Source organism: Lepidothrix coronata, unplaced genomic scaffold (genome assembly GCF_001604755.1).
Source record: "Lepidothrix coronata isolate B3197 unplaced genomic scaffold, Lepidothrix_coronata-1.0 Scaffold10, whole genome shotgun sequence".
Lineage (NCBI taxonomy): Eukaryota > Metazoa > Chordata > Aves > Passeriformes > Pipridae > Lepidothrix > Lepidothrix coronata.
Genome location: NW_016690190.1, coordinates 847,113 through 874,650, shown reverse-complemented (window position 1 = coordinate 874,650; position 27,538 = coordinate 847,113). Strand labels below are relative to the sequence as shown.

Here is a 27,538-nt window from a genome sequence, read left to right as displayed (position 1 = left end):
CTGTTACTTTAAAAAAACTGTTGCAGTCCAGGTCAGTTTAATAAATTCTCTTTATCAAAAATGCAATTGTTCTCTTAGATACAGTGTTTTAATTCACATAGTTACAATTGTCTGACTGTCATCTGTAAAAATCAGCAAAGAGTAATAATTATTTGAGATGATTAGAGAAATGCTTATCCTTGGGCTGTTGAGTATGAAAAAATGCTAGTTCCCCATTATTGTCTAATGCTGAACATTTTTAAGAATACAATCTAGAATTTGGTGTGTAGCACATATATACACTAAGTAGGGTAGTTATGGATACAAATTTTAAAAGCCAAGTATTAAAATAGTCTAAACTACGTTTGTAACTTCAAGACCGCCCATCAAGGTTTCAAGAGCCTTATTCACACTTTTTATGTGAGAACAGGATTGGAAATGTAACATCATGCTCAAAAAACCTCCACCCTTTTAGCATCTGGGAAAATATAAATAATATTGAGAAACATTTTGTATATTGAATAACAAACATTTCATAGAACTCAAATGGTGTGGTTGATGGGCTACAGGAAGGAGAGCTGATAACACCTGAGAGATTTCAGACAACTGAAAGACTAATCTCTCTTGATGTCATATAACCAGGACCATTAGTGCCACCTATAGTCAGTCTGTCTGACACTTCTCACTTTAAGACCATTTTTTCAGTGGATTTTGAGCCTGTTGCAAACTCCTTCTGAACAAATACCATTAAGAAGAATTTGGTTGAGATGAGCTCTGGTTTACTAAGCTTAACAGTACTACTGCATAGACCCAGCTGGATGTCAGCTGGTTTTTAATTGGTGGCTGCTTGGACCACAGGTGAGGGGAACGCTGCAGCAGCTTGCGTAGTTCTAGCACAGGACAGAAACCAAACCTCAAAACATGAAGGTAACTGAAGAATTAAAGGCAGATACAAAGGCTTCATTAATGTAAAACTGAAGAGAAAAAGCAATTTAGCAAGGCATGGACTGCAAACCCCATCCATAATATTTATCTTCCTTATTCCACTCTAATTTGGTAATTTTGCCCTTCAGTCTGCCATGACCACATTTCATGTTAGCACTTCCAACATAGGTTGGTTGTGAGCCTGGTTAAATTAATGTACAGAATTAGCTGCAGGCAATGCAGCAGAAATAAATAAAATCCTGCCTTGTAAATCTGGGGGTTACTTCTTTCCACACTATTTTTTTTTAATAGTGAGACAAAATTTAATTAATGGGCTTTTTGAGTGACACTTCAGTATTTCCATCCTTCTATTAAAAAACTGCTTTCAGTGCAGGTACCTCTGCATTGGATTGATCTCCGTGCCTGGTTTGCAGTACACTACTATATTCAGAAAAAAAGTTAGTTAAAAATTCCCTTTGTTTAAATCTGTACTTGCTGCTTGGCCATGAAGCTTGGAAAGCTCTTCAAAGATTATTTTATCCTGCTGTGCCTAAGTAACCAGAAGAAAATACCTCCCATCTCATTACTCTGATTTACCTTGAATAACCTTTGCATGCCATGAGTTGATGACTGCCAGTTGGTCAGCATATGTATTTCTGATCAGTCTGTTCTCTAGTGCTCTGCATAAAAAACCCTCCTGTCCCCCATTCCCTGCACACACCCCCTCCCCTTCCTGCTGTACAGAAGACATCCACATGAGCAGAGCATGCTGGATTTAGCTTTCCTCCCCTGTTGTTAGTTTGGGACTGATGGAGATGAGAAGCTTCTGGGATCAGAGTGTCCCCAGACTACATTTATCTTTTTCTTTTTTTAAATGCCACTGAGCTTGGGAGTCTCCCGCTGCTCATGTTGCTTCACTGTTCAACTTGGTTGCTGCATCAGAAAAGGGATGAAAACTTTGATCTTGACATGCCCTTCTTCTCTGTCCCAGCTTACAACTTCTGCAGAAAAAAACCCCCATGATTCAAGTGCATCTGTGGTGACAGTCCTTTCAGGGAAGAACAGATGCTTTTATCAGATGTCTTCCCAAAATCTTTAATGTCCAGATAAGTCCAAGTGAACTGTCAGAGGACAGACCCAAGCACTGACTTTATCACCATCCCCATGCTGCTCTCAGGTAACCTGCCCACAGGCTTAAAAGTGTCCTTTCACAAGGTGGGGTATATTTAGGTCATTACTTACTGTGGCTTCCAGAACTGAGGGATCAGCAGGACCTCTGGCAATGACCACAGAGGCAGCAATCAGTGTCCAGGCAGCAGCTGTGCTCTCACAACTCCACTGTAGGCACATCTATAACAGCTTTGGAGGAAGACAGTCCATGACCCTAATTGTTTGACTTGCCCTTCACCATCCATGTGTTTAAAGGTATCTGTCCCTTGGATCTTATCTCTCTGGCTGCTTAAATTTGTAGGGTATATTTTCTTCATTAGCTGTGAGCACCTTTGCACGTTTTCACTGACCAAGTGGACCTCCAGTCTCGTGTAATCTTACTGTTTTCCCAGTTCCCCTCACCAGCTTCAGGAGTGGAATTATTATGTGGTTAAAAGCCTTGCCTGTAACTTAAAATGAAGAGGAACCATATTAGCATTAGATAACTCACTGTTAATATATAATTTCAAAATACTAAATTGAAAAATGATGTTACGATTACCTTGCATGGTGCTGTAGACTCTACAGATCATGGAGGATGTCCTCAGTGCAAAGAAGAGTTTGGTGGCTCTTTCTATTTCCTACATGGCCCTTCATCCATCAGCCATAGCAAATGGTACTGTCATTTATGAGAACAAGACAATTCCCTTTTACTGTTGCATTGCTATTTGATATGCATTCTTTGTGCCATCAGACAGGCCAGAGCACATGCAGAGCTGGCCCTGGGGTGTTGGTGTATACTTAGTAAATGTAGCTGACAAACCTGTATGCCATTTCTTTGTATTTTTTTCCAGGTTAAAAATAATCAGAGGCAAGTACCACTTGAAAATGCACAAGTGTAATCTTTTAAGTGAATTTAATGTAGTACAGTCTTATTTGCAATTGCAAATACTAAGGCTGCGTTTTTCCCCTTACTCCAAATGCCTGAAAATCTCATTAATGTTAATGTATGGGAAAGAAGTGCTTAGCCTATTGATGGAGGAATGAAATCAGGAGCAAAGCACATCTCTACAAAGATTCATCTGCAGATTTGGGTCTGAAGCAACCATTAGATTATCAGATCTGACCTTCTATCTAATACAGGCCATAGAATCTCATCCACTTAATTCTGTATTTATCCCAAGAACAGCACCAGAAAATCAAATACAGTGCATTAACATATTATAATTTAGCGATATATTCAGGCATTTTTCCTTTTTTTAACTCTAAAACCAGAGGCAAACAGCACTACTGTGCTATATGATTATTGATGAAAATCTGCAGGAGGAGAGATTTTAGCTTTTTATCTGTCTGCAGAGGAGAATTTGTGTGTCTTTGTGCTTGCATAGGATTTTGTTTAGTTCTTTGAAAATTATTCATTGGTAACTCTAACCATTACAAAGCTGGTTAAGAACCATTAGTTCTGTTTTTCTCTGAGGGCAGCACAAACTGAAATAGGGATTTTTGTATTTTTTTAACAGAAAAAAGTAATTTTCTTGAAAAATCTGTGTGGTCCTTGACAACTGCTTTCTAACATCTTATTTGGAAACTCCCTGCCAGTCAGTTTTCCTAGGAAGCACGAAGCACATTTCACATCTGGTTTCTCGTCCCTTTGACTATAACACAAAACTGCCCTTGAAGTGCACCTGGGAGGTATCCAGGGGGATACCACACACACACACACAAAAATGAGCCAAACTGTCTAAAAGACCTGCACTGGGCTATTGCATGTTTTAACCATTAGCCAGCATTTTACTGAACAAAGGGGCTAAAGAGATGAGACAAGATGAGGAAAGTATCAAGGAATTCAGAGAAGAAGTGGTGGGTGGCACTGCACAAAATACAGATGTCCAAGGATTGGCACATCAATATTCTCTGAAGAAAAAATCCTCCTGCCCAAGTTTGAGGTGCCCCAACCCCTTGGTGTTGCTCATCCCATGAAAACATTTCTTTGCAACCCACCACAACCCAGATGGAGGGAGAGTCTCTGCTGCTCACGTGTTGCAAAAGCTTTTGCTGCCCCTTGGGCAGGTGAAACCTGGGCTCTTAGGGCTTGTCTGTAACAATGCAATTTCTATTTCCTTCCTCTCTAAAGCTCAGAAATCCTGCAACTAGCTTGGTCCCATCTTGAAATTTTGTCTAGGTTTTTGACTCAAAAGTGCATTTGGATCCTGTTCTTTGTGGGTTTTTTTAAAAAATATGAATAATGGCTAACTACTGCTATTGAAAGAAGATATTTGACCTGTGACTGCAGGAACTGGAGGTTCACTATGAACCCCCAAGCTGGTGCAAAACCATTTTCCAAGGATGAGGAATTTTGCCTGGTATAATGGTTTTGTCTGGTATACTGGCAAGGAGGAAGACCCCTATAACCAAAGGAGCCCCTACTGCAGATGCACAGTCTACATTGCCTCAAATACTTCTTTGCAGAGTCCTGTGATTCATGATAATCTATGCAGAAGATACTAGAGAAATACTTACGAAAGACTGAGCATACAAGAAGGAATCTCAGAGCTCCTTGCCTATCAAAGAGGAAGATCAATACTTGCCTTAATTCTTGGCTTTGAGGCTAAATTAGTTACTGAGCATAAAGCTCATTGAGATCCACAGGTAAATGGTGTTAAATAAATGTAAATAACATTACCCAAACCTTCCCCCTGTTGCTTTGATGCAATTTCTTCACAATATGTAAAAAGGCATTTATAGCACTGATGGTAGGGCTGCACAAAACAACACCATGCCATGCAGAGACACCTCAGGTGGCTCTGAATAACCAAACACAGGAGCCTGCACTAGCATGGCCCTTTGCTTGAGCTAATATTCCCTGTTTCCTGGAGGAGCTCATTGCCTGCCTTAGTAGAAGCTCTTCCTGTGGTTGCTGGACACAGTCTGGGCAGGAGTGGCTGGTGGTGAGAGAGTGGCCTTCTCTGCACAGCTGCTGTGTGGGTCCTCCCTAAAACAGATTAGAGACTCTCCAAAGTATCCAGTAGCACTAATAGTTGAAAGTTAGGGCACTGTTAACAAAATAGTAAGGAACACAGAACTATGTGTGTTAGAAGACCACACACTTTCTTTCTCTGTCAATGTGGCTTCAGCAGAGAGGCAAATTTATCATGGATATTCTGTTCAGTGAAGAAATCATATCTGAGTGAATGGTTCTCTTGTAGAGTTGCAGGAATATCCATGGGCTTCATTTATTCTGCCAAGGTCATAGCCAGGTAACAAGCCACGATTATTCAATTCTCTAACATAAAAGACACCAGCAACAAGGGCACAAACTTTTTATTTTGAAAAATTTTCCAACTCTGGTGTCTCCCTACCCCATGTTAGCAGCAAATGGGGTCCAACACTGCTGTAGCCATGGGATGGACTGCAGAGTGGACTAAGCAGTGACCACATGTCAGATTGAGGGTTCTGTAAATACACTTGCCACCAGGCTGTGTGAGCACTTGTGCTCCTTCATGTTGGCTTCAAAGCAGAGCTCTGGAAGCTTTGCGAACAGCATTTAAGAAGTGTCAAGAAGTTTGTGTATCAAGAAGTTTGGAGACAAGAAGAGTTTATCTTCTAGAATAGGAACAATTTTACTCTGCCACACAGTGAACTGTTCTATGCAGGCAGAAATCTACTTTTCTATGAATTTATATAATAAGCAAAAAGGCAGTGAGAGTTTCCCAGCCGCTTGACTTACTGGTGCCTGTGCTTTCTTTGCAGTTGTCCAACACAGCAATTCTTCATCAGATTAGACGAGACCAAGTGACAGACACGTGCCGAGCAAACAGTGTGTCCAGCAGGAAGCGCCGCGTGCTGACACCCAATGACCTCAAACACCTGGTTGTGGATGAAGATCATGAAATGATCTATTGCTATGTTCCAAAAGTGGCCTGCACAAACTGGAAGAGAGTCATGATGGTTTTGACGGGAAGAGGCAAATACAGTGATCCGATGGAAATCCCAGCCAATGAAGCCCACGTGTCTTCAAACCTGAAGACCCTCAACCAGTACAGCATCCCAGAGATCAACCACCGCTTGAAAAACTACATGAAGTTCCTCTTTGTTCGCGAGCCTTTTGAGAGACTGGTGTCAGCCTACAGGAACAAGTTCACCCAGAAGTACAACACTTCCTTCCACAAGCGATACGGCACCAAAATTGTGAGGCGCCAGAGGAAAAACGCAACCCAGGAAGCTCTGCGTAAAGGTGATGATGTGAAATTTGAAGAGTTTGTGGCATATCTCATCGACCCACACACCCAAAGAGAAGAGCCCTTCAATGAGCACTGGCAGACTGTGTACTCCCTCTGCCACCCTTGCCACATCCACTACGACCTCATAGGAAAATACGAAACGCTCGAAGAGGATTCGAATTACATTCTCCAGCTGGCAGGAGTAGGCAACTACCTGAAATTCCCCACCTATGCAAAGTCTACGAGAACTACTGACGAAATGACCACAGAGTTCTTCCAGAACATCAGCTCCGAGCACCAAACGCAGCTGTATGAAGTCTACAAACTTGATTTTTTAATGTTCAATTACTCAGTGCCAAGCTACCTGAAATTGGAATGAGGGATGGGTTGGGGGGAGAGAGGGGAGAGAAAGCCTGTTTTATTTAAGATTTTTATTTGTCATAATAAATATGGAGAATGGGTTATTTTGTAAATTAATATTTTCTTTTTTTGAATGATGCTGCGAGCAGCACAGTCAAAATTATTTAAATCAACTGTAAGAAAGGACAGCTCTCTTTGCAGGGTAACAGGATTGTGACGATCTAGCTGTAGAAATGACTAATACTGCTACACTGTTTAAAAAAATGTTGTGTTCTGGTGAATTTCATTGATCTTGCATTCCTCCAATTCTAATTAATGTTATTTATACTTATTTAAAACATTGTCTCTTGGTAGGTGTCACTTCAGCAGCAGAGATAACATAACATTTGGACAAAAGGAGTCTGGGTTTGTGCTTTCCTCAGCTGAGCTTGTCTCTGGTTATTACTCTTCCATTAGCCATTGATTCAGGTAAATACAGAAATGGTTCTTGATACCACATGCTTTGAGAAGAGTGGTGGAAATAAGTTCTTCAGAAAGTGATATTGCACTCTACGCTAGTACAAAATCTATCTTTCTAGCCCAGAAAAGGAAAAGTAAAACAAACTTGGGTAGATTCGTGCTATTTAAAACCCATGACTGAAAGAAATGTGAATGTATTCCTCAGAAAGAGAAACCTTGAACCTTTTATAAATCCTATTGAGCTTATCAAGAATATGACCAGTCTCATTGTCTCTTAATTTGGGCCTACCAGCCCAAAAAATGCAGATTTGCAAATGGTCCATCAGAAAAAAACCAGCATTTTGGAAGTGACTGTAAGAGATTTTTGATGCTCAAAGCAATTGGCATTGACTTAATTCATATCCAGGATGGGGTTGGGGAACTTCATCCTCTGCAAGTCGGCCCTCCCTAACAAATCTTAAGATGGACAACCAAAACTGGCTTGAGAGACCCCAGTCATGATACATTGCTATAAATGATCTGGCCATGTCATTTGAAAAGTCAAAAAATCATCTTCATATTGATAGCATGCAAGACAATAAAAAAGGTCTCATCGTCCCACATGCTGGTTTCATGGCTTTTTCCTAGGGGGGAGAGGGAGTCTTCTTTTTTCGGTTGATGCCTAAATACTATTGACAGGGATGTTTTTAAATTCCAGTGGATTAGAAATTCATCTTAAGTGAGTCCTAGTGTAAGGCCATGACCTTTTGCATTAAGGTGAATGTCTCAGTACCGGTTGTTTTGTGTATAATAGCTTGTTGGGATGACAGATTGTACCAGTCGCAATTGTTTTGGGCAAGCAAATAGTAATCTATTCACACCAAATAAATAATGAAAAATGAGGTTTCAGTGTGGATCTGTTAGCCAGCTAGTGAGAGCAGAAGATCAGCTTCTCCAAATGTTTGCTTCAGTTTGATGCAGGTGAGGTGCATGGCCTGGGGAATGCTCTGTAGCCACCCCAAGGTGTCCTGTCTGGGGGTGGCAGTGCCATCAGAGAGCTGAAGGGCAAAAGGAGGCAGAGGCTTAAATTGAGGCACTTGTGGGAATCTAAAATCTGTTTTAAAGTTGATAGACAGTTTAAATGGGGTTTTTGAATTGCCTGTGTGTCAATCTTAAGATCGAAACAAACCCTTCCAGAAATTACTGATGATTTAAATAAACTCAATTGAAGGCAGAGCTGTTTTAACAATATCAGAGCCAGATCCTGAAAATGTATTGTACAGTAGCCAATAATATCCACTGAATTACATTAGTTTCCAGGACACAGATGTGATTAAAGAAGAAAAATAGTTTGCATCTTATTTGATAAAAATAAGTTGCTGATTAAATCTCATAGAAAAAAAATAACAAACAGCAGCTGAAGTTCTTTCACAATTGGATTTGGTCTTAGGCAGGACTTGGATCATAATTTTTTGTATCATACCATACAAATATATCTCTCATCCATTCTGGAACAGCCACAGTTTTCATAACCCAGGTCCTATTTATAACCCAGAGCACTGGCCCAGTGGCAAGCAAAGGGCTAGCTGGCTGTGCCTACCCACCCTGAATTCCTGCTGGTTGGTTGCTGGCTGGTGTTTTACTTGAAAGCAGTTTTGTCTCATTTAGAGTATGTGGAGCTGTTGCAAGTGCCTCTCACAGTGTGCCCTGGCTTTTTTATGTTCCTCGTTCAGTGGTTGTATGTTTGTTAATAAAACAACTGAGGATAGATTCCCCTTTCTCCCCCCCCCCCGCCTTGCAATACTTCCTACAAGCTATTTGTGTGCTTGTTTGGTCTTGCATCCAACAGTGCTCATATTTTGGTCCAATTTTCTTCTCAGTTAGCTGTTAATTTCTCCAGGAGGATGTGATGTGAATTTTTTCATTTAAGACAAAAGTGGCCTGAGAAAGAAAATATTTTAAAAACGGTGTGGGCTTCCCCCTTTGTTTTTGTACTTGAGCATCATCACCACGGTTTTATCTGTTCTGAAATACTCCCTTTAGTTTCACAGCCTTGCAGACACAAAAGCCCTATTTGACAGCTCTGATAGAAAAGCTTTAGGTGAAAAACATGTTCAGGAGATCTGAGGAGTGAGCATTACTCCAGCCAGGATTTTTAGCAGCAGCTTTGAGTTTGATTACCCAAATTCTGCCTCCCCACGGAGGGCTGCTCTATGGGTGGATGCTCACCACTGAGAGGAGTCTTATGTGGACTAAAAGTGGGCACTTTTAAGTCACTTGCTTTTTAAAAAACTCGATCCCAAACTACTACAACCTGGTTATTTAGTGGGTTATATCTGTTTTGGGGTGCTGTGAATAGGCTGTAAACCATGTTTAAAATGAACAGCTGACATGCTGGATTTGATCATGCAGTGAGCACAAAGCCCTCACCAGCTCAGAGGATCACAGATGTTAAGGAATAGCCTTTTCTTTTGGTCTACTGAGTGTGTTGTTTCGACTGAGCCAAAAAATATCTCTTTCTACTGCAGCCACAGAGGAGGGATGTTCAGGGTTGTTCATCCTTATCTCAGTGAGATGGCAGCCACCACCTGCAGTGGGGGGAGCAGCCAGGGAATCAGGCTGGTTTTACCCTCACCTCTTCACTGAGTTTCCCAGCTGGAGGAGAAGAGGGGCTGGTCTGCTCCTGAGCTCTGCCTCCCTCACAGCTTCGTTTCTGCTGTGGCCACAACTAGTCCTGGGAGACAAACAGGTGGCACTGAGCCACAGCAAAATACAAAATACAGATGTCCTCGTGGGACAGCAAAGGCCACCTAGAGAGCTGCTGTTGTAAAAGGATGTGCATTAGTTACGATCGAGTCATGATGAGCACAGAGAGGACCCGATGGGGGAAGTCTTGCTCCCCACCTCTGTCCCCAGCCCCTCAAAGCTGCTGGAGCAGTGATTCCTTATCTCTGAGCAGCTGATGCCTCCCTGTCACTTGGCGTGGCCAGCACTGAGCCCAGCAGTGCTGGTGGCTCTGTACTCGGCACAATACCCACAGCCAGGGGTTCATTCTCCCCAGATGGCCCCAAGCACCTTAACCTGGAGGGCAGGCTGGATTTGGCCCATTGAACATGGTGGTGGAAGGTCCCCCCAAACCTGACTTGGTCCATGCTTCAGCCTCTTTGTAAACCACATCCATTACCACAGAAATGTGCAAACTGCCTGAACCATGCGCTGTGTAAGACAAGTGAAATAAATAATCCACAAGCAGAAGTGCTTTTAGAAGTAAAATGTTTTAGGGTTTCACTGTAGTCTGCTGCACTTTTCAGGTACAAAAAGGGACTGTCCTTACTATTACTCTTGTTACAGAGAGTGTTATTTTCTTACATGCATGCACAATACAATGTGTACGAATAATTTAACATCAATGTGGGGTTGGATTTTTTTTTAACCTATTTGTATGCAGTAGAAGGCTTGTTGTAGAAAAGTATCTCCTCATACTTAAATATACTGTTAATAAAGAAAAAAGCTAAATTATACATTGCCAACAGAAGTGTGAACTGCTCATGAATCTTTCCTTAAAAAAGCCATTCAAGCCTGATTATTTTTCTAAGTAACTTCAATTAAATTGAAGAAAGAAAGTTCCTCTCTGTGTGCTTTATTTCTGGCTCATGCTTTCAGGGTGGATTTTTCAGGGTGGGATTTTTGTCTACATGGCTTTGCTTTCTCACCTGCGTTATTGTGGCAGGACACACAGAAGACATAAAATGATCTACTACTTTGGAGCAGGAAAGCTAAAGTCATCTAACAGCATCCCTCTTGCTCCTCTTCTTTCTCGAGTTCCCAGCCAGCAAGGATGAGGGCTGTCAGTTTAAGACCTGTTGCATGCCCAGAAACATTGTCCTACCTCAAGCAAGGGTGATTTAGAGCCAGACAGATGACATAAACTCCAGGTACCTGATGAGCTTCAGGCCACGTGCTTGCTCACCTTCATGTGAATCCACTAATAATGGCTTTGAGTTTAACATTTCCAGCAGTCCCCAAGCCTGCGCGGTATTGTCCATGGTTTTCACTGAGGCCACATCTAACCCCAAAGTGGAAACTTCCAACTGAGCTTTGAAGACAAACTCAAGATCTCTTTGTAGGTGACATGGTTTATGTCACAGAACATCTTGGTATCCCATCACTGTAACCTCTTCAGCATCTTAACATGCCTCTTGAATTGGGGAGGGCCCCAAAACTGAATGCCACATTCTGGGTGCAGCCCTGCCAGTGACAAACAGACCATTGAATCTGCCAGCCCCACTCCTCACAAGGCAAACATCATTCACAGTGAGAGCAGAGACAAACAGAAAATAGGCAATCTGCTGAGCAAGTGTCATAGCACATGGTGGGGCACTGGCCAAGCCCATTCCCACCTCAAATGCCCCATCACCCTGCACTCCCTAATTAATAGGCAGAACTGCAGCACCGTTTATTGAAATCGCAGCTTGGCTGTGCATTATTAAGATATCAACCTTCACCTTTCAAAACATTGGTGATTTGTGTCTTCTACAGTCTCAATCAGAGGGAGATAATTAAGAAGGTCTTGAGAAGGACTGGATCTAAGTGAGCACTTAGCCTGAGTCTGGCCACTCTGCTGATTGTTCTGTATCCCTTTGGCAGCTTGGCAGGGCAGGGAATACACACTCTTGGAAGTGATGCAATCCCATTCTGGCAGTGCATGGGTCTCTCGCCACTGTACTGCCCTGAGAGAGCCCCTCAGCTGCATTCACAGAGGTGGAGTGCAGTGTCATGCAGAAACAAGGGCCAGGAGAAATCTCCAGGAAATCCCTTGGCTGTGTAAGGATCAGTGCACTAGAGCACGCCAGGGAACCGAGCACAGGCAAGGGGAACCAGCAGCTGCAGAGGTCAGCCATGGAGGGAGAGAGCTGGGGGCTTTACAAAATTGAAGTCACATGCACACAGAACTGGAAACTTCCATTTTTGACGCAATGGGGTAAGAAATGGCCTCTCTGCACAGCTCTTGGGTGCACAACTATCGGGTGATTTCCTTTGTTGCTTGTAAGAATAGCAGAGAGAGAAGCCCAGTCCTCGATATTGCCACAGACTCACAAAAGCACCAGTGGAAGGAAGCTCAAGGATTTGTCCTTTTGGCAAGCCTCAATTTTCCCATTAAATAATTACAAATTTACAAAACCCCTTCATTTTGGTACCCAGGAGCTGCCTGCAGCAAAGACCTCAGGCAGCTGCTGCAGGACAGTAGAGCTGGCAGCAGCAGAGCTCCCCCGGGGCACTGGGGAGATGAATGTGCAGCACTGGGGGATGTGACAAACTGTAAGAATCCTGCATGACTGAGGTGTCCCCTTGCCCAAGTGAGTAATTCCAGTGGAGCTAATGCAAAGTTTGAAGAAAGCCTGTTCCTGTAGTCATAAATGCTCCCTGTGCAAGCACGAACTCTGACACTTCCCTACCTTTGTTTGCATGCAAGTGCATTTCATTTAATTCCATCATAATTGCAAAAACATTTAAAATACGGGAAACTGGAAGGAAAAGAGAAAAAAATTAAACAAGCGCAGAGAAGAAACCAGAGCATATGCTTCCCAACCAACAGCACAGTGCTTTTCTCACTAGTTGTGTTACACATCATCACGTACAAGACTCCTGATGCCACAAAAAAATATCTTGCTTTTCCAAGTGCACCTACAAGTTTGCCAAAGACTGAAAATTTTGAAAACTTAGAGTCTGGTTTTATTCTTCAATGTGCTAAAAGTCAGCATATCCAAAAGCCACCTCCCCGACTTGTATGCAAATCAGTTTTTTAAAAAAAATGTATTAAAGAGGAAAATCAAATTTCTCTTTCCTATTGGCATGACAAAAAGCCAACTGTTTCCACTGTTATTTGGAATGTCATTCTACTGGGGTGCTCAAGCCTCCTAACTATGAGATTCAACTCACTGCTGGCTAAGTCAGAGCCATTTAGGACCCAGAGTAGTGACCTATTCATGGAAGAAAAAAGAAAATATTATCATTCATTTATACGTTGTTTAAAATATATTTTGCCAATATTTAATAATGTTACTAATTTTGAATTGAAATTGATTCCTCTGTCCCTATTTTTTGAGTAAACGCAGCCTGAGCTAATATTTCTTTAGGTGCACATGTCCTATCACTAGGCAATTAATGGAAAGTTCATGTTGGAAAATGAGACATAGCATTTAAAGTGAAATTATGTGGATTTGAAAATCTCATTTCAATCAGAGTTTTTAATTAAAAAGCAAGCAACCAACAAAGCTGTTTCGAATCCAAATCAATCCAAAGTTTATGCCCTCATTTCTGTATTTTTCACTAATACATAAAGCTGTCAGAGTAACATACAGCTGAATAACAACAGTTTAGCCACTAGGCTTTGGTTTATTCTAAAAACTAGAATTTTACTGTGACAATTCATGACTTTTTAGCAGCAAGAGGTCTTTGTGCTGTCAGTAGGTATTTGCAGCCCTATATCAAGCCAAAACCTGCAGCCCACAACAGCCCCAATTTCCCATAAAAGCTTGTGCAAAGATGGGGTTTAAGCCTTTCTTAGGCTCAATTTAGTCAGACTTACTTTAGCAGATAACCATTCTAGCTAAGGTTTAGTTTTATGTCTCAAGTAGAGGTGTTGGGGTTTTTTTAAAATGTGATTGCTCTGTGAATGTGATCGATCACTACATTTTTTTATCCTTTTTTTAAACTTGAAAGAAATTAATTTAGAAAGAGAGGTCAAATCAGAGCAAGCAGCCACAATACGAAGAGGCAAGTGTTGGTTGCAGAGGTGTCCAGGTAAATGTTGAGACAGCCATTCAAGAAAAACAAAATATATTCCTTCCAGGAATTATAGCTATTCATGATTTATGACAAAATTTTCCTTCACTTATATGGAAGGACATAACAATTTAACTATTTTGAATTAATTTTACAATGTACTTTGCTAGTTTATCATAAAAATGTTACTGCTGTGTTTGGGCAATACAATTTTATGTGCTGTATGTATCATTCCTACAGCAGATGCTTTTAAAGCATCCCTTTTTCACTTAGGAAAATTTCAAAAATTAAATCCACCATTTTTAAATTAAAAAAACCCTTGAAGTGCAAGGATTAGAAGGAGGCATGGCTGAGTGCAATTCAGGTGACAAATTAAAGTCTGCATAACTACGGAAAAGGACTGCAAGATGGGAGGAAGTGTAAGATGGAAAGTCTCAGTTTGGGGAATCTCCTCGTGAAACACTGAGAATTAAATCAGAGGAAATGTTTGAGAACACAGTGGGGTGAACAATCCTGGTTTGCTTATTGTAGTGTGTTTCACGTGTTACCTAGCAAATCTTTAGCAGGGATTCTGGAAGCTGATTAAAACCTATAAATGCTCTCATATAAAAGAGTATTCCATGCTGGGGAAATGCAGCCAGAGCAGAGCACATAAGCTCTGTCCCAGTTCCTTAGCAAGGAGTTACACACTTGGTTTGCAGTGTCTGGGTTTCAGTCTTACTTTTCATGATGTAAAGATGTCAGATGAAAAGCATTCAGGTGAATACTTCTGAAATAATTAACAGGTTTCAGGTTTAAGATGTTTTGTCCTTGATTTTGAACAGCAGAAGCTCCATCTAAAGCAGAAGGAACTTTCACTTAGGAATGATGTGCCCTCCATATCCTAAACCAGGATAAGGCTGCAGTCAGCCTTTTTCTCATGGGTGTTGTCATAGTTCCTGTGATGGGTGTTACTGTTAACTCCTCCATTATTATCAAATTACCATGTAAAGTGAGCTTTTGAGGAGCACAGAGATTTCCAGCTGGAGACAGACACTTTAGCTTTCCCTCCAGCAGGACATTTCAGTAGATGTACTCAGCCAGGTGTGCTCCTGTTTCCGAGTGAAATAACATGTTCACATTTTTCCTTTGATCAAATAAAAAGCCTCAGGATAATTAGCTGAAGAGATGATGGTGATAACTAATGGTTTCCTTCTGCATCAGAGATCTTGCTGATGCAATTTGGGTATGTCTTGATAGACATGAACTGAATGCAGCCCTGTGCTGCACTGCCAGATGCTTTCCCTTCTTCTCAGAGGCTGCCAGACAGCAGAGACGCTCCTAAACCTGGGCATCCTATCCCCCTGTCACTCACAGACGTTCATTTCTATCAAGTGACCATCAGTCTGCCATACAGAGCAAACATAACTCCTTGCATTTTTTGGCCTGAATTGTCTTAATAAAAAAATTTGAAGTTTAATTTGTTGTGGGTTGTTAGTGACTAAGGATTCTAGGCCAATTCTCCCATTTCACAAGAGGAGTTAAATTGGTATCAGTGTTATACAAAATTGCCTCTGCTGCATAGCCATGAGCATCCCCCTGTAGCCCTGAGAGGCAAGCACATAGATCTCCCCCAAGCTATGTGGCAACAGCCCTCCTATTCCTGATCCTGAGGGCTTGTATTGGAAAAGGGACTCCCAGTTATTCTGTAGCTTACAAGGACTTCCTGCATACTGGAGACAGCTGTCCTCAGAGCATACAGAGGGTGCATGGGTCGGTCTTGCCTAGTCCATAGAGCTGTAAGCCATACCTTTCTAAAAGCAGATGAAAAAAAAAAAAAATCTCCTCTTATGTGTGGCAGGAGGTTTTTATAGAGGTATGAACGGGACAAAAATGGATTACAAGACTTAGTCCTTATCTAGCAAGAGATTGACCATGCACATATGTGAGGGATACACATGGCACGGTTGAGGTTCCTGCAGGTGTGCTGTGGTCCTGAAAAAAATCAGACAACTAAAAATGAGCTTTCACTGAACACCTCAATTCCATAATATGCCAGAAAAGTGGATGCAATGTTGTTAGAGTTGAATGAGAATCAACAACCAGAAAGGTAAAGAGTCATTAGTTTTGTCTCATGTTGTGAGAGGATTCCTATGCTTCTTGTAACCAATGCTAAAAATGTTTGTTTCTCTTAGTGCCAGTCTAAAAGAGATAAAAATTCCAGAGGTATGTGTGCATTAATCAGTGCTTTAAGTGCAGCTTCTCTATCTATTAAATATTCATGTAATGCAATAATCTAAAGTCAGAAGGACTTTGAAATATTTACAGGTTTCAATAAATGTTTAAAATGCAATTTTTGTAGCAAACACAGAACTGGACTTCCTTTGAACTGATGCACATCTTCCTGTGTTCTCATAAGACGTGAAAATAAGGAGAACATGGATGGCAGAGGTATCAGGAAGCTCCCATCCCACAGGAAGTCAGCGAAGTAAAGGAGAACTTAAGCAGTTGGTTGAGACACTTTGCATGGTACAGAGCAATGGCTCATGGAGCAGAGAGGGGCAAGATCAGTAAATATCTTGGAAGGGGGAGAGGAACAGTTCCATGGATAGCTTTTCTTTACCAACTTTCAGCCAAGTCTTACTATTTGCCAGCAACACCGTGGGTGTCTCAGTGTCAGCTCTTCCAGGTACAGAGTCACGGGGGTGAAAACCCCACACAGCCAGCACTGTGCCAATGCCATAGGCTGTTTAATGCCAAGACTATATAGTCAAGCTCAAAGCAAGGGATTTAGTCTCTATAAGGGACGAATGTAGTCTTAGCTTATGTCAGTCTTACAAGCAAGGCATGTAACCAGACACAGTGTCTAACAGAGACAGGTTTCTTGACCTTGATCTTTTAAAAAAAATTTTTTTTAAAAAAATAAAGCAGCTTTCTAGTTTGAGAATAGAGCAAAGGCCAGATGGAAATGAAACCTGAGAATGAGTACATCATTTTGTATCTGAATTTGCAGCATTTTAGATCTTATACATTTTGCACAAATGACACATAGGTTTCTTAAGGTTTTGGGTTTTTTTCGAGGTCCTTTCTGTCTTTTGTTACAGTGGGGGACCACAGTCCCATATGTATGTGATAGACTTACACTACCATAGTGCTCAGTGGCCTTAATGGATTGGGCCTGAAGACAATGGCAATAGCAAAGCATTAAGGTGAAATGAATGAAACAGAGAGAGATCTTCATGTATTAGACAAATACAGAGCTTGCTTATGTCTCCCAATCATCCACACTTTTGTCTACAAAATGGTACCTGAGCTGATCTCAGTTACCTAAATGTGATCAAGCTTAACAAGTTCACTTTCACTTTGGAAATGCTCCAAACTCCAGAGGTACTCATCTATTTTATGTGAAAAAAGAGAGCTTTGGATGATCTAAAGCTAACCATAGTATGAGGATTCACAGGAACGTAGTGGATGCTTGATTCTCAAGTATAAAACAAGTATTGTTGCTCATAATTTTTGAAATACTATTTAGAATGTCAGGTTTATTAAAATGTTCTTCTACTGTAGACAGGACATAGCAACAATTTCATTAATCTGAACCAGGAGATGACAGAAAAAAAGGAGTAAACAGACAAAATCTTCTTAAGATCCTGTTCACAGTAAAACTTAGAATGTAAACCTGAGAACTTAGAGATATTAATTCTTGAGGATCTGTTCAGAAGTCAGTAGTTATCTACTAATCTAATTCATTCGACCCTATTTTACTTGCAAAAAGCAGATTTAAAATTATTCCTTGACCTCTCAAGACTTTTAGAAGCTCTTGAAGAGGAAACAATCTCCCAAAAGATCAAGTTGAAGAATGCTAAGTAAAGGAAGAAGCAGATTACAAGTATAGTTTGGACCAAGAAACAAAAGCATAAACAGAGGACATGACGGACTAGGTTGCATATTAAATAAACAACTAGCAGGACTTGAAATCAAATTAAGTTTCCAGCTGCAGAGAAGGTCAGCCCTGCCAATGCTGCATGACTCCTGCTCTTGGGTACCCACCCACAATATGGCAATCTTGTATATTTACTAAGTATATCGGTTCTTAGCTTTAATCATGAATTATTCATGTCTGGCTAATACCAGATTCCCTGGAGTATTCATGCACAACATGCATGGTGATCAAATTTTCATTGCATTTAACAGAAAGACTTCTCTTTAGGACTATCAGAATGAGGCTTTAATGACAAAATGCATCTCTTTCCTAGTTCTTCCCCCCCAACTAGATGTACAAAAAGCTGATTTTTTAACTTTGAATACATATGGGAAAACGACAATCCAAAAGATTGCTGAGCAACAGGTTGACATGATTAGGAATGGATTAGAGAACACAATCAAAACAATGTGTGGTATCACAAAAAATTTAGCCAGAAATAAAAGAAAAATCCTACTAAGGGACTTCACAATGCTTTCAATTCCTTGGGTACAGTTTATGAACATTATCTTACTTTTTTTAAAGCAGGTTATAATTCAATTACCCTATTCTGTTGCCATTTTCTGCACCTCTAAAGAGACTATCTCATTTCCAATAGCAGTTTTACCATTACAATAATAATAAGGAATTTCAAACACTTCATTTCACTTGTGCTTATACTACTGTTTCCTGATGCATATTCTGGGCTATTCTTGGACTTAAGAGAGCTTTTTGTGATGCTCAGAACTGAAGTGAAATCGCAAATCCATCAAAAAGATGATAGGTCTTATTTTGAATCCTGATTCTGCAAAATATTCTGCATTTATAAAGGCTTAATCCTTGTGCTGTTCTAATCTTTGTATGAGAAAAATCTAATTTTGTTTCCAAATTGTAAAAAGAAGTGAAATTAATTTACTGCTCACCAGTTTCTCATTAGCATTCTAAACATCCCAGTGAAATTAATATATTAAACATGGGAGTGGAAGGATATTGCCAATTTAAACATCACAGATTAAGACAAGGTGTATACTGATGTTATAAAAATCAAAGTATTGATCTACATATGTTAAAAGAAGAATCCTCCCCTATATCAAACAGCATAATAGAGCTGTGGAACTATCCCAGCTGTATAATCACTCTAAAAAGAAGCTGGAGTCATTCAGGCATTCATTCAGAATTCCAACATAATTTCAAAGCATTACACAGAAAAAGAAAACTCCTACGGTATGAAACACTACTGACTCCAAGTTTTAAAGCTGCATTTGGTTGTACTCTACAAATGAGATTATCCCCTTTCATTCATGCTCATGGAGCAATTGAGATGGTCACAAAGTCCTTCAGAATGGAAAATGATACACATTTCAAATAACCCGCCCGTCCTTCTACTTACCCTAGAGATATTTCTGAAGCAGAGAAAAAGAACCCAGCAGACAGTAAGAATGACCAAACAAGAGAACTCCAAGAGTTACTCAGCATCAGATTATAGACAGTAACTTGTAAGGCAAAGCAACTGGAGCTTTTGGCTGGTCCAGCTCATCAGCAGATTGAAAATCTGTACAAGAAGTTGCAGGAGGAGCTTTAAGGTGATCCACAGCTTAAATGAGGTGAATGAGCCGATATAAGCAAGAATCAAAGAAAGTGCTCCATGCTGACACAAAAGCAAATAGATGTGAATCAGCCATAGCCCTAATTAGGCAGGACATTATAAAGGAAGGTTTGAAAGAATCTTCTAGCAGGTGGAGGGAAGGAAAACACTTAATGATTTTTAACACAGAGTCATCATTTTATCTGCCAGATTATAAAATACGGCTGCTTCGATAACAAGACACAGAATAACATTTCAGGATGTCCCTTTCAATGTACAAAAAGCACACGATTTGTCTCTGACAGAATTTCTAGTAACATTTCTCACCCACACACAAGTGAAGTAATTCACTCGTACTGGGCTGTGTTTAAAAAATCAAGTTGGTGGAATACTGTGAAAAGGCTGACTTGGCTAGAGTTAAAGTTGGTTTAAGGAGTATAGTTTTTGAGTACTTGATAAAATTCTCTTTTATCCAAGTACTCTTTTGTGTCATCTCCCATATTATCCTCATGGCTGGAATACTGCTCCCCCTAGAAGTCAGTGGTAAGAGCTTTTTGCCTTCATAACACGAGGTAGCAGAGTTTGCAAACCCTGTAAGTTTCTAAAATGCTCCTTCCACATAGGAATCAAACCCTTTTCCACATCATAGATTATTTATTAACATCTTGTTCTTCCAGATGTCAAGACTCTCCCTGTTTTATCAATGTCATACTTCTTTCCTCACTCAAGCTCCTCTTTAATCATATCTAAGAGCATTCTTTTTTTTCCCCACTCACTTCCACCATTCCCCAAAGTATCTCTTTTTACGCCTCTTCCCCAAGTCCTTTCAACACGAGTTATATTTTTCTTCCCTTCCTGAGAAACAAGTTTGGCTGTGCCTTTTGATTCTTTTCTCCAAATAACTTCCTTCTATTTGCTCCTGCCTCTCATAATGAATGCTGTGTGAAAGTTTGCACCTTTTTCTTTCCCACAATATGGGTTTTGCTCTCTCAACTATGCAATGAACTTTCCCCTTTACACTTTTCCATCACTTATGGTTTCCAAGCCCAGATTATTCCAGTTGGTCAACATATTTCCCTTTTTCAAATTTGACTGAATTTGACCCATGTAACATTTCTCCCCCAGACTGGGGATCTAAACATTCACACATTTGTCAGCAAACTGTACCAACAGTTGCCTATTTACTAGGAAAATATGTAACACACTAATGATACTGCCATGACTAAATACTACAACACCTTCACCCATCAGATAAGCACAGATTACAAGTATCTCAAGAAATTTTAATTTTTAAGAATCCTGCAATTCATTTAAAAATGACCGTAAAATCCAGTAACTCTAATAGGTGCTTGAAATGCCAGTTTAGTTGATTCAGATGGCAGTTCTAACAGAAGTAAAAAAATTTGCATCTACATTTGCATCAAAAATAAATATCCATTATTGAAAACAAAATTAAAAATGAGTTACATCTATTCCATTTAAACTATTTAATAGGAGTATTTCCCGCAATGCTACATACAAGAAACTATTTTAAATAACATTAATACAAACTAAGAAAAGTCAGAGAATCCGAAGTTAGAAAGATTTCATCTTTCTCTCACATAATAAAAGACATAATACATATGATTCATTCAAACAACTATATTATCATAACTGTAAGAAAAAGCTTAAATAAAAGTGTTTAAATGAGGGAGCTAAAATCCAGGCATCTAAATCCACGTGTAGGCACTGAATAGCTGGTTTAATTTTCAAAGTTGCAAACACTTTGAACTGCCAAAGAGTTTAAGGTGACCAACACCTATAGAAGTCCTATTAACACTCACCCACATAATCTACTCATCTGAGTAGGTCCATCAAATTAAAAAGGATTTGTATGTATAAAGCACATGACTATAGGATTAAAACATATGCTGATATATGGATTTAGTCATCTAATTTAAATATCAAAATTTAAAACTTTCAATCACAACATTTAAAATATGATTTATTTAATTATGCATTTAGGATTTATGCTATAGCCTTGAAAAATGTATGCTGTGAGGATTTCCCACTAGATTTTAAAACAGAGCAATTAGTACCTTTTTTTTCAAAGTGGCAACCAAAGTTGTCATGATCAATGTATTATTTGAAATATTGAGGTCTACAAATAGGAGAAATAATTCAGAAACCTTATTTTCCTCATTGACCATATTACTTTCACAGTTTGAAAGCAAATCCCCTGTTAGCAGAGATTTCTGCTTAGAAATGGATGACACAGCTCCAGAATTTGAGAAGTTTATGTAACTTCATAAGTGCCTAAAAAAGAAACTTCATCTTTTATACCTCGAGTTTTAAGCAGGGATCAGTATTTACACTTAAATCAACACCTCTAAATACTTCATTAAAATCAGGATACTGGCCATCACAACACCATTAATATCAGTTAGTTAAACATCTTTTCAGTTGCTAAATGAACATACACTTTCCAACACAAGGAGTTTTAATCATTCATCCATTATTATTGGTCAAGTCAGTGTCACATTATTTGTCTTTACTACTTTCTTGTTCTAATAAATCACAACAGCAAAATAATTAGGTTGTTCTTTTTAGCACAAAAAGAAAGGGCTCAGCCCTGCAGACACTTTTCAAGTGCCTAATTTTATAAATGCTGATGGGCATGTTAGTATACAGAAAATAAAGCTTGTGACAACATGTGTGGACATTCAGGGTTCTAATCACCATAATAGTCATTACTGAAATCAAGTCCACAATGGTCAGAGAGCTACAGCACTGAAACTGCAAGATAAGAATACATCAACTATTCAGGTAATGTCTATGAAAATGAATTAATCTGAGGTCTACCCTGCCACTCTTGTGGCAAAATGAAAAAATATACCCACTTTGTCCCTGGGAGGGAAAGACAAGGTAAGACACTGATTAGGTCTTACTCTTTTCTTTGTCACCACTGAATGAGAAATTAGAGATTTTTCTGGTTCACAATACAGGTAAGGAACTGTTCTTTTAAAAGACCAGATCTTTTAAAAATTTAAAACTTGATAAAGGATTGATCCACCCCTTGTTGTGTCTACTCAGATGTCTTTGATTACCAGCAATTCACCTTGGTTTTGGAATACAGGTCTGAAGTATCCTAGTTCCATCCAAGTTTTTAAATGCAAACCAAACTAAAATCATTAAGGCTGTTTTATGTCTGTGTCAACTGGATTTACTTAGACCAAATGGAACAGTCACTTTGAGGACCCTCAAGTGGAGTGATCAGTCTTGTCAATATTCTAGAAAAAGTCATTGCATCCACTGGAATAATTAGTCACCAACATCACCATCTCTGTCACCTATGAGCCACAGAAAATGAAAACCTATAGCTAGTAAGGCAGTTCCAAGCAGATCTCCCAGTGCAGTAAGATAAGGTATAGAAAAACTGTCAGGATCTTTTCCTTTTTTCCAGAAGTGGTGCACCATCCAGTCAGCAATCCATAACAGAGTAAACACCTACATAACATCAAACAAACAAAATCTGTATTATTATTACATAAGTTACAGCAAAAGGAAGTCAACAGCCAACATTATTGTCTCCTTACTACACAGAATTATTGTATACAATTGCTTTTGAAAAAATGTAAGTAATTAATATAAATGAATTTCAGACTCAAACTCCCCACAACTAGAGAGAGGGACACTTAGCCAACTTCTCAAAGTCAATCACATGCACAGCTGAAAGGAACATATCAAATTATTGACAGCATTCTTCACCCAGCCTATGCTTGAGGACTTCTGAAAAATGGAAAGAAAAAGCAAAAAGTCCAACCACACATGGAACTGCACTTCTCACATAACACATTGCTCTGTACAGAGAGAGCCTAAGTGAGGCTTTGAGTTGTCAGAACCAAATCATGTCGCTCCACATGAATACACTCAACCCAGGTTAACTCCTGTTTCCACAGATGTAGCACTGACCTGAAATCAGATGTGATATAAAGAATAGCAGGTCAAATTAAGAAAAGTTTCCTCTGGGTTGTATGAACTGCAAAAATGGCCTAGAACCTACTTTTATGCCTGAAATACCATCTTCAGCACCTCTGTAATAAGGCACACCTGCAATATATATTATGAAATTGTCACTCCAGGCTGAATTTGTCCCAAAGTAAAAGACTTCATTCCCAACTGTGAATGTCTGAACATTTGAGAAGCTTGATCTTAATACCAGAGGTATGCATAATCATTAATCCAATTTTAAAAAGGAATCCTTTAATGTTGCACAGCTGTATGATAAGAGATTCTGGTTCAGTGGAATCATGTGGTGTAGCATGGCACAAGATGAATGGAGAAAGGACCACTAACTGAGTTCCATTTCTTCTTGTATCTTCTAAGGAGCTGCTTAAGATGAAATAAACACTGTATTTTATGTATTTTTAGTTAAACAGACCTTTAAGAAGAGTAAACTTTAAACAGTTACTCCTATAATTCATTTTTTAAGAACTCCACTATGTACATTTAAAGGAATATGCAGCATCAGAAGTAATAAAAACTATAATATTATATTTTATTTAGTAAAAAATCAATCATTGGCATCAAAAGCATACTTATAAATGTATACACTCATTTATTGATAAGATGTTGCAAGATGCTTCTCCATAATAAATACAGCAAAATGAATGTCATACAAAAAATTGTGTTGAAAAAGTTTCTCAATTAATATTTGCTTTGCAGAAGTGTATGTTAAAATACAAGCCTGAATTTCTAATTAAAAAAAAAAAAAGGAGGAGTATTTGCTTAATGAAAAATGCATGGCTTATTTATATAAATGTATCTTCTGAAAAGGGAACTCTGTAGTCTAAGCTAATTATGCAAGTCCTAGGTGCACTGACTGGAATCCAAACAAATATATTTAAAACAGATGTTTTCTTTGGAAGACTATCAGATTCTCTAAGTCAGCTCCTTCTTCTTACAGAGACAAAAAGAGGCCTGTTTATAAGAGATCCTGTACATTAACATCTCCTACAGGATGTGCACAGAAGACCCTGTAGCACCCCACATCAACAATAGTTATGCATGTTCCATTAGAAGATGAGAGCATTCATTCCAAGAAAAATATATACTGCATTTATACAACACAACCAATTAGACATAACATAAACAGTAAAATTTAGATGGCAGTATACACTTTTGACTCTTAAAATGTGAATACCATTCATTTGTCTATAGATTTTCCACCCTGAAATAACCGACTTATACTTCTGTGAAAAATGGGTAGTTTGGAAACTAAGTTTCTGTGAACCTTCCCAAACAATTCTTTGTGCTTGTATTAACCTACAGGTGTGCAACAAACAACGCAAATTATAACACATCTGGCTTCTGTAAGTAACAGGAAAAGGTTACAGCATATTATATTAACTGATGCTTATAACAATATATGACAGAAATTAGGACATAGTGCTTACAGAGTATGTTATGAGGATGCAGCTCACCAGCCTTCATTTTTGTGAGGGAATAATGCTATCATCCACCCTGTATTTGCATGGCTAGAAACCCACTAACATTTAAGAATTATAGGGCTCAGTCTGTGGAAATGGTTACTTATTTGGCCACATTAGTTCGTGCTGCAAGACAGAGTTAATCATTGTGACTTAAATCATCAGTAAGATTTTGCTGTTAAGAACACTGTTAAGAGGGGACAATCAAAGTAATCAACTATTATTTTGGGGGGGGGGAAAAAGAAGGACCCTACTATGAGTTTGCTGAATTTCTGAAAGACAGTCTTGAATTTAAAATCATAAGTCACTCACAAAGATCTGACAATTAAAAAGAAAGGAGAAAAATCATTAAAAAGACATAACAAGACACAACACTTCACATTTTCTACGATTTATTTATCAGTGATGGATACTTATGTCAGCAAAATAACGCAGATGGCACAGCAGTATGAATTCTGTGTACTTCTGCCCTGCACTCTTGCTATGAAGAAGAAAGCCTTCCTACTTCCAACTGAAAACCAGCTGGTTTTCAGGGAAAAAATAAAGGGACCAATATCACAGAAAAGCCTACTAAGACAGTAAAGAATGTTCTGTTTAGCATGAAAGCTGGAGAAAAGTGATAAGAAAAGCCTGAAATAACATGAAGAACATGTTCAAGATGTGAGCTAAAATTACTTAATATACAGAGGAAGAGAACAATTAAGTGTTCATGCTATATTATTATTCCTCTGGGAAAAAAAATCACAATCAAAATTGAGGAAAATGAAACTAAAGACATGATCAGATTTAGACTGCATTTCTAAAATGACCCTTTAGTCACATTGTCAAAACAAGTCCTCAGAAGACAGAAGCAGCAGAATACAGCAATAAGAATAAGAGGGAGGAAAAGAGCTAGAGTGAACTCTTTATCAAATACTAATGATGAAGGATCTAAAAATAAGGAATACAAGTATCTGTATTATTTTTTACAACAAAGAACAGCAATAGAGAGTAATTCTCAATATTGAATTTTCTGATTCAAATTATGAATATCAGATTGAAACTGAAACTGAACATGAATTCTTAAATATGAGTGAGCTTCACCATTTAAAGTTTAAATCTTATGACTGCACGACTAGAAATGGGAACATTATACACTACAAAAGCAGGGGTTTTTTTCTTCATTATTCTGCACAAAATTTACTTTCATTCTTTGCATGTCTTTAGATACAACAACAAGATTAGCTAAGGAAAGTTATTTTTGATCTTTTTCATGTAGCATATCTGCATTTTCTCATGGAATTAATTTCTTATGATTTCTGAAATGGGAAAAGAATAAAACTCTATTATTTAAAATAAAGATGCACAACTTCTTCCAAACATTCTTACTACTGTCTAAGCTTCCTATAGCCTAATTAATAAGTTGCAGGATGCTATAATATTTTTATTGTTTCATTCATCTGGCATGTCCATATTTTATCAGTGAATGCATGTCAAATTCACAGTGATAAAACTGTAACATTCAAATGCATAATATTTGTAAAGCAGATTAGAATAATTCACCTTTACACTGGTTTATATGTTAGTCGCTGTGATGAATGAATTCCAATACCAAACTGGAAAATTAAAATTTAGGTTATATAATTGCATATGCTTTTCTAGATGAGCATTATCAAGATTCAAGTCTAAGTTTAGTATGTAGAACAAAGACCCCTTAGCAGTTTATTTAGCATGCCTTAGACAGGATACCCTGCCTGTTGTTAGTACTGCTGATTTCACCTTAAATTGTTTCCATATGAAGGTACATTACAAAATAGCTGCATACTGTTACTTTAGACAGGAAACATAGATGCAAATAAACTGAGGTAACCCCTTCAAATGTAGTTTAAGTCTCCTTTATTCTCAAAATGATATTGACTCAAAATTCATCTATAACATAATTATGAAAAGATCTTGTAATTACTGTATAAGAACTCTTGCCAATCTATGAAATTCAAAGGTAAGTTTATTTATTTGGTTTTTAATTATGAGTAAAAAATCCCAGTTAGGGATCTCTAAAGACTACTGTGTCTTCACTCTGTCACTCTTGCCAGATTTATGGTTTAAGTCTTCTAGTGGTTTTGACCCTTCATTAAGTTAATTTTCAAATTCTGTATTACACGTCTCCAATTTTAAATGGCTTTTGATGTCTTCATGTGAAACTAAGTAGTAACTGCAAAGTGCTTGTAACTGATCTACACTGAACTTGCTGAGTTTCCACTGCCTACAGACAGAGATCTGCAGTCAGTGAACTCTCAGAGTAGGGTCTACACACGTTTTTCAAAAGCCATTTTTCTCCAGTTTTCTCAGGTAGCATATCTGGTGTGTATCATGTCCAGGGGAAACAAATCGCTATTTCCTCCAAACATATAGAGATTTCCTTCAATGCCTGGCTGCAAAGAAACCACTGAACAGTAAGTTTTTTCTTGCTGCTGTTTGTGTTGTAGCTAAGTGGTATTAGCTCCTCTAAAGGTATCCAAGTGCCCAGACAGCACAGCACACATTTATGTAAAACTAAAACCTCATTGAAGTAAAAACTGAAGTTGTTTCTAAGTCAATCTGACTATACTGATGTAACTTTGTGGGAAGCGACTTTCTTTTCTATTCCACGGTTTGATTCAAATTTTTCCGATTGCCATCTTGATTTCTTTGTAGCTTTGCCAGACACCCT

At 38.8% G+C, this 27,538-nt stretch overlaps 2 protein-coding genes across 4 annotated transcripts in view; one reads left to right on the top strand and one right to left on the bottom strand.

The window, feature by feature from the left end:
- Positions 1-10,687, top strand: part of CHST11 (carbohydrate sulfotransferase 11) — a 163,162-nt gene extending 152,475 nt beyond the window's left edge. For all 3 annotated transcript variants that reach the window (XM_017804912.1, XM_017804911.1, XM_017804913.1), the window contains one exon: positions 5,803-10,687. In XM_017804912.1, coding sequence (XP_017660401.1) covers positions 5,803-6,651 — 849 coding nt within the window. In that variant the 3' untranslated portion in view covers positions 6,652-10,687. The remainder of the gene's footprint in view (positions 1-5,802) is intronic.
- A 9,951-nt stretch (positions 10,688-20,638) lies between these two features.
- The window catches only part of SLC41A2 (solute carrier family 41 member 2), a 49,057-nt gene continuing 42,157 nt past the window's right edge, over positions 20,639-27,538 (bottom strand). Inside the window, exon 11 of the mRNA XM_017804837.1 lies at positions 20,639-22,867. Within this exon, the coding sequence (XP_017660326.1) occupies positions 22,682-22,867 (186 nt within the window). The 3' untranslated portion in view covers positions 20,639-22,681. The remainder of the gene's footprint in view (positions 22,868-27,538) is intronic.